The sequence below is a fragment of the Oxyura jamaicensis genome, chromosome 6, assembly GCF_011077185.1.
Source record: "Oxyura jamaicensis isolate SHBP4307 breed ruddy duck chromosome 6, BPBGC_Ojam_1.0, whole genome shotgun sequence".
In the NCBI taxonomy this organism is placed as follows: Eukaryota; Metazoa; Chordata; class Aves; order Anseriformes; family Anatidae; genus Oxyura; species Oxyura jamaicensis.
This window is the reverse complement of record NC_048898.1, coordinates 11,868,018-11,879,136: the sequence shown is the minus strand read 5'-3', so window position 1 is coordinate 11,879,136 and position 11,119 is coordinate 11,868,018. Positions and strand designations below refer to the sequence as shown.

The 11,119-nt window shown below is 40.3% G+C and overlaps 1 protein-coding gene across 1 annotated transcript; it reads left to right on the top strand.

Moving 5' to 3' along the window:
* The first annotated feature begins 3,414 nt into the window (after positions 1 to 3,414).
* Positions 3,415 to 10,830, top strand: PPIF (peptidylprolyl isomerase F). The gene is made up of 6 exons (XM_035330691.1): positions 3,415 to 3,625; positions 4,199 to 4,229; positions 5,041 to 5,129; positions 7,645 to 7,741; positions 8,550 to 8,625; positions 9,444 to 10,830. Exons 1-6 carry the CDS (start codon positions 3,467 to 3,469, stop codon positions 9,577 to 9,579), a joined length of 588 nt encoding a protein of 195 aa, XP_035186582.1. The 5' UTR covers positions 3,415 to 3,466; the 3' UTR covers positions 9,580 to 10,830.
* Positions 10,831 to 11,119: the final 289 nt, after the last annotated feature.

Below are 11,119 nucleotides of genomic sequence, written 5' to 3'. Positions count from 1 at the left end.
AATCCAAGACTGACTGACACAATTAACCTGCATTTTCGTGTTACAGACCAGCAGGCATGCAGGTCAGATACAGTCAGGAATGCCTATCTCTTTTTTTTTATTTTTTCTTTTTTTTTTTTTTCACCAGTGCAGTATCTGTCTACTAGGGGGTTACACCATTTCATGCTCCTTGGAATCAAAATTCCCAAATTTAAGCAATGTGTCAAGCATTTATTCATTCTGATGCTTTTGAAAAGTCACTTAACTGCTCTGTTTCCTGTACATCCTGGCATAACGATGGTAAAAATTACGCAGTTACCACACAGTCCTGTTTATAAAGATGTTTAGGTTGTAAGTGATATATCAATATGAAATACTGCTATTGCATTTTATAAGGTTCCTGTGCAGGAATTTCTCTGGTATGGCATGAGTCCTTCAATAGGTGTCTTTCTAAAAATGCCAGTTTAGAAACTTCTGTTAAAAGTGTCCTTCTTGTTTATCCACCTGTAAATTCTGTATTGTCTTTTAAGGCTTCGTTTGCTGGTACCAGCCTCCCTGATGGCTCTGCTGAGGCCTCTGTCTTCACTTTTGACTGAGCCACCACCTTCAGTCACTTATCCTGTATAACTCAGGGTACACCCATTTCCTAGCCGAGCGCTGTAGGATTTCAACAATGAACATAACTTCAAACAGATCTCTTCAATGCTCCTCTAAAATCATTTTACTTCACCGAGTCAGCTTCGGGCCTCATGTTCTAGTGATCCAAGGTGGTCTTTTGGCAGACTTTTTAGAGGTGTATATATATATATTTCCTGTCTTTCTTGGAAAATGACCTCTGTGTAACTCAGAAGTTCCTATCATACTGTCTGTACAAGTTTTAACTCATCTGACTGTGCAGGAATAAAACATAATGAGCAATTTAGCAGTTTTAATCCATAAGCCTAGAGATGATTTAGCCTATATTCCAAAATAAGAAATCACCACTGTGACAGAGAGTGAGATGGTTTGCTTCTTGCAAAGGCCTGTAAACATGGAAAACAGCATTGTTTGCCCTACCAAAGATACCTGTGAACTCCTAACAAAACAGTTCAAAGCTGTTTTGCCAGTGCTTTCCAAGTGCAAAATTAAGATGATACTTCCTTTCGCTCATCTTTAGTCTTTTTAAATAATAGGCCTTCAGGGCCCGAACTGTGTTGTATTATAGGTATGCACAGAACTCAACACCCTAATTTTGGTTTGGGCTTCTAGTGGCTACTACAATTAAAACATTAAAAAGAGTGTTTTTTTTTTTTTTTTTTTTTTTTTTCTTATGGTCACCAGAGAATTAAACAGATGGATGACTCGATTAAATTATTATTTCCCAAAACAGACTAGCAGCTGAGAGTATAAAAGGCAAGTGAAAAATACATACTGATTTAGCTACTAGTAAAAATAAAAATAAAAATTGTAGCTGGTAATCACTACACAGAATAAACATGATTTTCAGTTTCATGTGCAGTAGGAGTCTTGACAGCTTCTTTCTTCAGTGTGTGTGTTTTCATTGTCAGAGCTGTATGGGAATGCTTCCCTTTTGCTCAGTCAGCCTGCTCCTTTTGTAATTTCTCTAGCTCTGAATCCAAAGTCTCACCATTTCATCAGCTATGTTTACTTCAGCCTTGTGTTACAAATTGGACAACCAATGCTGAAATTTCCACTGCCCATTGTAAATGAGCAGCTATTTTACCCCAGTTCTGGAAGCAAAGGCACTCATTTTATGTGGTGATGCACGACTGTTGAATAGAAGATACATGGTAGGACAGGATGGCTTGCTGTTAGAGCGATGTGTTTTGTCTTCTTGCGTACCTTTTCATCTGTGAAGGACCTTTAAGCCTGCAGAGTCTACCCTTTGGTGTAGAGTATCTCTGGGATCATAGTCAATACAAAAAACCATAAACCCTCCCCTAAGTCCCAGCACTTAAATGTCAGAAGACAAATAAACATTTCAAGCTTTTATTTATTCCTGTTTTCCACATATGAATCTCAAGGATAGGTATTTTCCTTTTGATGTATTACAGATATCTGATATATTTTCTAAAGCTCTTACTGTTTCTGTTGTTCTTTGGATTGTCTCCTAAGGCCTATGGCAATGGACACATTTGAGAGATTTAGAAAAATTGCTAATCATCTTCCTTGCCCTACCTATCACTTAGGATAAGTTTGCTGTTTCCTAAATGTTATATGCTGTATTGGCTATAAATACCAACTGGAATTTCTCATAACCAAACCAAATGATTCTCATAGGCACCTGCTTTGTAGATGATGATACTTCATTTAGGATAGTTTGAATAAGAGTCAATTGTGAAAAAAAAATAAGAAATTAATTTCATGAAATTAAGCAACTGGGCAACAAAGTATCAGATAAAAATCAATGTAAATGAAGTAATGCAAAAACAGTCCTAACTTTCCATATAAGTGGCTCCATTGACCATTTCAACTTAGCAAGATTTGAGGGTTATGGTTAAAAGGTCCATAAAAATGTCTTCTTAAATGCTCGAGGCCAGCCAGAAAGTGAACATTTAGAAAGAGCTATTAGTAAAGGAATAGAAAACAGAACTGAAAACATTGTTATGGCACTGTATGCACAAATTCATTGTTTGCCCCTTTTTGGATACTGTGCAAAGATCCCCTCATCTCTAAAAGGATATCATGAAACTGGAAACACCTTGGAGAAGAGCATTAAATATGATTAGAGGCATGGAACAGCTTTCTTATAAGTAGTGATTGAGTTGGCTGCAACTTTGGTCTTGAAAAGATGTGACTGCGAAGAAGAAAGATGTAGGTCTAAAAGTCATGCCGAGCATGACACAGATGGGTAAGACTCAACTCGTTTCCTCCAGTACAAGAAGTAGGGCACATTACCTAAAGCTCATGGAGCAATCTTTGAAGCAGATTCTTGCTGCAATGGGGAGCAGATCTGTGGAAGGGCAGCTTCCAAATCATTGCCAAGGCACCTGCTCATGATGCTCAGGGTTAAGGGAGGTCCAATGACCTGGAAGCTGTTGAATCGCTATCTCAAAGCTCTACTTAAATTTCCTCCTGATGTACTTCACTGAATTGGCACGAGGTATGGATCTCTTTGGAGTGCCTGCCTGAAAAACTGTGCTCATCTAGTGTTTCTCAGTCTTTTGTAGCTGTACGTTGGGATTCTGCCCTGAACTTTGTGCTCGGGGCAGGACCCGATCGACAGCTTTCTGGAGACAGCGAACGCCATGGGTGAAGTCCCTTTCAACTGCCGTTTGGACTGACAACAGAGGACTCGAATGGGGCCGGAAGCTCGCTGTTACAAGTAACGCGTCCTGTTGGAGTAGCAGGCGAGGTGCAGGTGCGGAGCTGGGGCCGCCAGGCGGCTCTGTGCGGGAGGCCGGGCGGGAGGCCGGCAGTGCCCGCCCCACGAGGGCGATAAAAGGCGGCGCGTTGCGGCCCGCCCGTGTCTGCGCGCCCCGGCCCGATGCTGGCGCTGAGCGCCGCCCGCCGCCTCCTGCCCCGCACCCGGCCCCGGCCCGGGCTCGCCCGCGGCTGCGGCTCGGGGCCCGGCGCCCCGCGGAACCCGCTGGTCTACCTGGACGTGGGCGCCGACGAGCAGCCGCTGGGCCGCGTGGTGCTGGAGGTACGGACGGGACGGGGCGGGGAGCGGGGTCAGGCGCAGCCGGCCAGGCCGCGCCGCCAAGGGCAGGCGGGGAGGGCAGCGGCTGGAGGCTGCTCCGGGCACGGCAAAGAGCTGCGGGCGGGTCAGCATCAGAAATCCGGGCTGATGTGAGTCGGTTTGCACGGGTGGTTTCTGTTCTCCTTTCTCCTTGGCCTCTCGGTAAGGTTGTGCCGCGTGGCTCCGTGCTGGGCATGGCTCGGCCCCTGCGGTTGTACCCAGGGTGGCTTCGAGCCCCGAGGTCCTGCTTAGAGGTTCTTCGTGGCGATTGTTAACTAGTTATGTCGATTGGAACAGTTCTTGGACATCGCTCAAGTTGGTGTTCAGTAAGTAGCCAAAATTTGTGTAGGAGGATGCTGTGAATTATCAGCCAAATCAGTACCTGGAATTTCACAGATTTTTGGGGTGGCTTGGGGTTTCTGATAGCTCACGCTTAGGTAAAAGGGTTCGACTGCACCAGCTCACCACACACAAGTTTTTCTGTGCATGTACCTGTGTAAAACCTGACAAATTCTTCCATTTTTATTTCTTCAACAGCTGAAAGCTGATGTCGTTCCAAAGACAGCAGGTAGGGGGCATCACCTTGAGCATTTCACACTTAAGATGGCAGGAAGAAGAACGTTCTGTTAACTTAGGGAAACTATTTCCATCTTCCTTCCCTATTTATTAAATCAATAAATATGTTCTGAACTTTGTCAGAACAGTGCTAGGGTTTTAGTTTGTTGGTTCAAATATTTTTATTTTGTAACTTATATGAATTTGCGTATAGGCTGTATGTTGGGTTACCAGTGGTGAATAACTGCGCTTGAAAATGAGTTGCCTTTCATTAAAATCAAACCACAAAACAAACTGGAAAGGGAAACCCACAAAGGGTTCCTTCTGGTAGGACTTTTTAACAATATCTAGGGTTTTGTTTTCCTTGTCACTAGTTAACGAGTGCACACAGGTTATAAAGTTCTTGTGTTTTTCCACGTTTCCTTCCTTATTGCTTATTTAGTGGTTCTGAAAAACTTACAGCTTTCTTTCAGTTCTCAGTAGACGTACAGAGTAACCAAAAGCATCGTCTCCACAATTAATATCAATAACAAAGGCATAACATGCAGAAAATGCAATCTGTGACTCCAGTGTGCTGGGTTCAGGGGAGTAGCAAAATCCAAGGGCAGTGCGAGGGAGAAGGATTCTGTTTGTACCATGGTTTGCTTTATTTCTGTAGTTTTGTAGCAGTGTTTCTTTGAGAATTTACACAGCTAACTGATAATACCTTAAAGATATAATAGACTTTTTGAAGTATATAAACTTGGGACCTAGTGAAGTTAATTGTGTGTGATTTTATTATATATTACATATGGGAACACACTTTTTATGCTTTGTTTTCACAGAAAACTTTAGAGCTCTATGTACTGGTGAAAAAGGATTTGGATATAAAGGATCCACTTTTCACAGAGTGATTCCTTCATTTATGTGCCAGGTAACGTTGTTTTTGCTTTCACTGTTAAAATTATCTGTAAGTTATTAAAGTATTTTTAGAACCCTTTAGACTAGTGGTAGCATTTCAAGTGGCTGTGCTCTAACCTTTGCCAACTGCAGAGTGAACAAATGACAGTGTGGCTTGTGTTTTTGCTCTTTTGGCTCTGGCTGTTGCTCAGTCTATCTTTTGTACTAATAAATGCAAATTCAGTATAGGCTGTCTTAAAAAAAAATAATGGCTTAAAGCACAGCTTTTATAGCAGCATACTAAAGCATGGGGTATATTTGACAAATGGCACTTGTGAGTAGAATTAGAAGCAACCTTGCATGCTGAGTAAGCTAAGAAAACAATGTGTCCATTTTTTCTTCTTAGTAACATAATTTGTTCACAGTAAATAATGTGTTTTACTGGGGGGAAAAAAACAACTTTTTTTTCCCTCAACATCTTGCTAATTTGGAGGAGAGGAGGGAGCTGAAATGATTGGTTAGGATAAACTTTTGGGATGGCACACACAAAGAAGATTTTCCTTTTAGTTAAAGATCACCTTTCTGAATTCCAAAATGAAGTTGGTTAGCAGTTTTTTTGGCCTTCTTGAAAGTCTTTTTTCTATTGCACTTTGCAGATAAACAGGATTTCTGCTGCTGTAGTGCACTGAATCGTTTAATTCCTGGCGGTCCTCTCTTCCTTTAGGAGAGGTCCCCTCTTCTCTACATTTGAACAGCATTGGATTGTAATATGGCTTTGAAAACAATTTGAGATAAAGGTCATAACAAATGGGCTTTCTTTATTTCCTGGTGACTGTGGTGGTCTCCCATCCTCTTTAAGTTAAAAATACAGCTGCCTGAACAAGAGTCCCTCATATGACCCATTTCTGCTAAGAGACAGGGTACAGGTGCGCTGTAAAGGAACTAATTTATTGCCTTTGAAATGAAAACTCCATTTTTGTGGTGCTGACAAAGGGACACCATTTAGCGGTCTTGCTGGTGTCAGAAATTTATAAGAAAGATAGAAATCCTAGTAAGTTGTACCTCTGGTTTGTGAAGTTCTGTGTAATCTGGTCCTCCTTGCCTCGTTCCTCCTTTGTTCCCACAAATGGACCTGAAATGGGGATACTAGGTGGTTGACTGATGCAGTGAAATGATGAATTAATGTTCAGGAATTACTCAGTAGTCATTACCAAACTGAAATATTGTCATAGGTTTCCACATACTGTTAAGCAAGATGAAACAAGCAAGAGGCCTTTCCACTTGTTGAGATGGAGCATTAATATGACTCAGGTGATCGGTATGCCTAATTGGAGTTCCTCATATCCAGATGATGGCTTTGACTTGGTAATTAAGATGCTTCCATATGGCACCCAGCATGCAAAGCATGCTTGTGGGATTGCACGGGTGTTGCTGTAACATAGCCCATAAAGGATCGCTCAGGGTGCGAATGGAAAGATGAGTACCACGTGAGGGAGTTCTGGTGTGCCAGCCTAGGTAGCGTAGTTTCTGGGAAGAGAGGAGAGAGAAGCTTGCTGGGAGCAGTGTTTAGTAGCTGCCTTCGGGAGTCGTTGTGGTGTGGGGTTTGTTTGCTAGGCTTTGTGCCTAACCTGAGAGAGGAGGTCATGTCAATGCCAGCAAGCAGCGTGTGGTGGAGGGCAGTGTAGAACACCTTGGATGTAGCACAGGGTAGAGATGCAGATGAGAATTTACTGCAGAGGTTTGTATTTTGCTAGGGAAAAAGGTACTGTATAAGGGCCTAATCTTTGTAGACTTGTTTTCAAGAGGAATGGCCTCTTCAGTTGTATCTTTAAATAAGAACAGTAAAAGAAAACGTTTAGAATTACAACTCCCAGAGATTCTGAATGTCTTTTACTTACCTGTCAGCTCACCTAGGAGTTTGAATGGGGCTCTCCAAATCTAGAAAGCTAAGTCATCCTGCTGTATTGAAAGGTGAAAGGTACTTGTGTCTGTCCATTTAGAACAAGGGGACCCTACGTGGCTGCTCAGTGCAGCATTGCCAGTTCGCAGTGCTTAAGCAAGAAAAGCTGGAAGCAACGAATAGTGATGTTGGAAACCCTGACCAGTATTTATCCCTCTTGGCAGAAAGAAGGGAGGGGAAGAAAAGGGAGGAGGGGGGTGTGGGATTTTTCCTGGCTTGCCTGAGTTAATATATTTGGGTGTATTTGCTCTGAGGTATTTGAGGTGTTTCTTAAAATCACTGCTGAATTGCTGCATCACATTTGGGAACAAGACTTGTAGTACAGGAAGTTGGTTGTTTGAACTAGAGATGTCAACTGGAGAATATCAGCAATATCTGGAGCAGAAATTTGCTTTTAGCTTTTTTATATTTTCATCTAGTAACATGGTTTTAAATCCTTCTGTGACCGTATCCATTTTTAACCTGAGATTTGAGAAAATTTGCCAATTTTATTCCTTTTAAATGAGAGCAGATGAGTACATTTTTGATAGCATTGTTTCTGGTATAAAATAATGCTTTGTGTGCAAGTAAATACCCACTTCTATTTCAGGGTGGTGACTTTACAAATCATAATGGAACTGGTGGAAAATCCATTTATGGAAGTAGATTTCAAGATGAAAATTTCATACTCAAGCATGTAGGACCTGGTAAGTAAACGTATTCTTTCTGCCTTCTGATGACTATAACCTATAATGATGCATTGTTTATGAAGACACTTTTTTTAAAAAAAAAAAATCTTTAGATATGTGGAGCACATGGTAGTTACAGAAATGTTACTGAAGTTTAACAGTGCATTGTCCCTGGCATGTGTTTATTTCTAGACTGCAGTACAAATATGTCAGCCCATAACAGATGATGATGTTCCTTACATAAAAGGGGAAAAATCAAGATCAGTTATTTTTTTCTTTTGTGTTTTACTTAGCAACTCTACCAGGGTCAAATTACTACTTTGATTTCCTTTTTTTTTTTTTTTTTTCTCTAAGTCAGAGTTGAATTTTTATGTGCATGGTTATTGCAGGAGTGAAATAAAGCATTCTGGGGTTTCTTATCTACTATCTAACACAAGCACATCCTTATAAGATTAAATGAAATCCATTAGAAATAAAGGGAAACACATGCATACACATCTGATGAAATACCAAGTGTCTTTTTTTGGGATTGTTACTTCCTCATAGCAAGAAACTACTGCTGCTGTTGAAACACAGTGAAGGTTACCTGGTATTAATTACATACAGGACGTGTACAAATAATTCTTACCACAGTTCTTGCTGTGGCAAGAAGAAAGAGTGGGCTGGAAGGAATAGTTCAAGGCAAGAAGTTGGCATTAGCAATCATTTGAAGATCACATGACCATCACATATCTTCTGTCTGTCCATCAATCTAAATATGTAGAAGAAAATTGTCTTCTCTATGGCATGCTGTTAATACCAATCTGTTACTCTGCTGCTGTTCCAGGTGTTCTTTCAATGGCCAATGCAGGACCTAATACAAATGGATCTCAGTTCTTCATTTGCACTGCAAAAACAGACTGGTACGTTCATAGCCTTGCATACCAACCTAATGAACTGATGCCTAGAACCAGAGGGCTTTTAGTTTTCTTAGTTTGTGATTTTTAATTTCCACATTACTTGATGGAAAACAGATGGCTTTGTGCCACTTGAGGGAGGAAGGGCTGTGAGGGTAACAAGTAGCTTTACATGCAGTTGACACTACTCCAGACACAGATAAGACCCTACAAAATTGTCTGACTTTCTCTCCCTTTTGTAGTTGTTGGTGCACCTCTCTTTTCCTTAGCTTATTTCAGTACTTTGTGCACTGATGTCCAATTTTCTGTGGTCCAAGCATAAAATGGAAGTCATTGAATCTAATGGTCAGGTACAGAAATTAAAAAATAACTCCACCAAACTTAAGGTCTTGATGACAACTTATGTCTGTTTCTCTTGCACAAATGCAGTATTTGTGGTGGTGACTGAGGGTGTGTTAATCTGTAGCAGTGTTTGAGGGGCTTTAGAAGTATGTCTGCAGTGTGTGTGGCACACAGACTGGCCTAACTCACCGTGCTTCTTGCCACATCATAGTTGCAGGTAGAGTAACTTCTGCACTTCGGTGTAAACAGAAAAACTGTAAGGAATAGGTCTCAACAAAACAGGGCGCCTATCCCTCATAACACATACAAGGTCCAAAGCTAAAAGTTTTTGTTGTCACTGCAAGTGCAGTTGCCCCTTTCCTATAATCAGAGTTGATCAGCAGGTAACAGCTACGACAATCTGCTTTCATCCCTTTGCTGCACTTGATTTGGCTCAGTCTTTGTTGTTTTATGAAAATCTGCCTCTGTTATTTCTGTTACAGGCTAGATGGAAAACATGTTGTTTTTGGGCATGTCAAGGAAGGAATGGATGTTGTGAAAAAAATCGAGAGCTTTGGTTCCAAGAGTGGAAAGACGTCCAAAAAGATTGTTATTACTGACTGTGGCCAGCTGTCATAACCTTTTGCCCTGCCATTCAGGACAACTTCAATGCTGTGAAAAAATGGATCATAAAACCAAAACATTTCTGATCCCATGAGTAGCACCTATTGAGCCATATTATCTATTTAACTTGGTCCTACTTTTATACTTCTATTGAATAATACTGCTTGAAAACAAAATGTTTAATAAAAACATGTTTTAACTGAGATACCTTGGTGGTCACTGCCACAGTGACTTGGTTGAGAGTCCTATTGTGTTTTAAAAGAAGTAGTATGGTAACTGAGAGCGTATCTGACTGTCCTGTTAATACCGTTCTTACTATTTGGATTACCAAATGTTCTGTAATTGACAGATAGATAAAAGATAAATTGAGAAATACCATGTTCCCTTTGGTTCCAGAATAGTCATCTATTCTGTTGTCTCATTTTAAAAAATTATACTAACTGATGCTCTCAAAACTAACTGCAATAATACCATCAAATGTTTTCTTTCTGTGTCTCAATTCAAGTCTTTCAAGTAGAATTAATATGTGTGGTTGTGGGTTCTTAATTTGTCAGTTTCTGTAGTCTGAACATTGTTTAAAACTGAACTGATCCTTACTTGATTAAACGGAGCGATTTGACTTCTGGGTTAAGTGAACTGCTTTAAGATGAGGTAGCGTGCTGGTAGAGCTCTACCAGTTTGCTAAGACTACAAATGAGACAAAAGATGATGGGACTTTTTTTTTTTTACTATCCAACAGTGAACTTTCTGGAAGTACAATTCTGCTCCGAGATACGATTTTGTGAAGAATACAGCACAGTACTCAATAGATCAGCTATTTTTGCACTTTAAGAGTATAATCAGAGTGTAATGAGCTTGCTTGAGTGAGAAACAGGTTTTAGTGATTTTTTTAATTTTTTTTTTTGTCCTGTTAGTCCTGCCAAGTTGGCCCACCTTGGATTATGGTTTCTTCTCACGTATCATCAACAGGAGTCAGAAGTAGTCGCTATGGAGTTACACGGCCTACTGGGTGCAGCAAAATCATTATTGTTGTGGTTGATGCATGAGAAGGAGGGAATGCAGTTGATCAGATAAAACATACTGGTTTCTACAAATGATGTGTTTATGTGAAGTCCTTGAGCAGTAACAACTGTTGGAACCTCACAATATTACTTTTAGAATTGCTAAAGCTGTGAAGTATTAACGCTTGTGGGAAAAGCACTTGACTGGTTTTGTATGATAATCTTGTTACTGAAGAGAAAAATAAAATGTGATAGCTCTTTTCAACTGTGATTACTTCCACTGCATTCTGCTAATACACAGGTTTAAAGCTATTCTTTACTGCAGTTTTTTCCACTGAGGGCTGCATTCTTGTGTGTGCATAGTAATGTGAGAGTAATTTAACAGAAAATTGAATTGACAACATTTTTATTCTTTCCTGTTTCGTCCATCTATGTGGTATTTTTGAAATATTAATTTGTGCTGTTTTGGCCTATTTCAGTTTGATATAATGATTCTTTTAATTTGTATATGGAAAAATAATTAAATACAGTTCTACCACAAAAAGGAGGTTTTT

What these genes read in the sequence shown, in the direction of transcription:
- PPIF (XM_035330691.1), top strand. Translation starts at nt 3,467, where the DNA reads ATGCTGGCGCTGAGCGCCGCCCGCCGCCTCCTGCCCCGCACCCGGCCC. An exon ending in TGGGCCGCGTGGTGCTGGAG is followed by an intron (nt 3,626 to 4,198) that starts GTACGGACGGGA and finishes TTTCTTCAACAG; the next exon opens with CTGAAAGCTGATGTCGTTCC. An exon ending in TGCACTGCAAAAACAGACTG is followed by an intron (nt 8,626 to 9,443) that starts GTACGTTCATAG and finishes TTTCTGTTACAG; the next exon opens with GCTAGATGGAAAACATGTTG.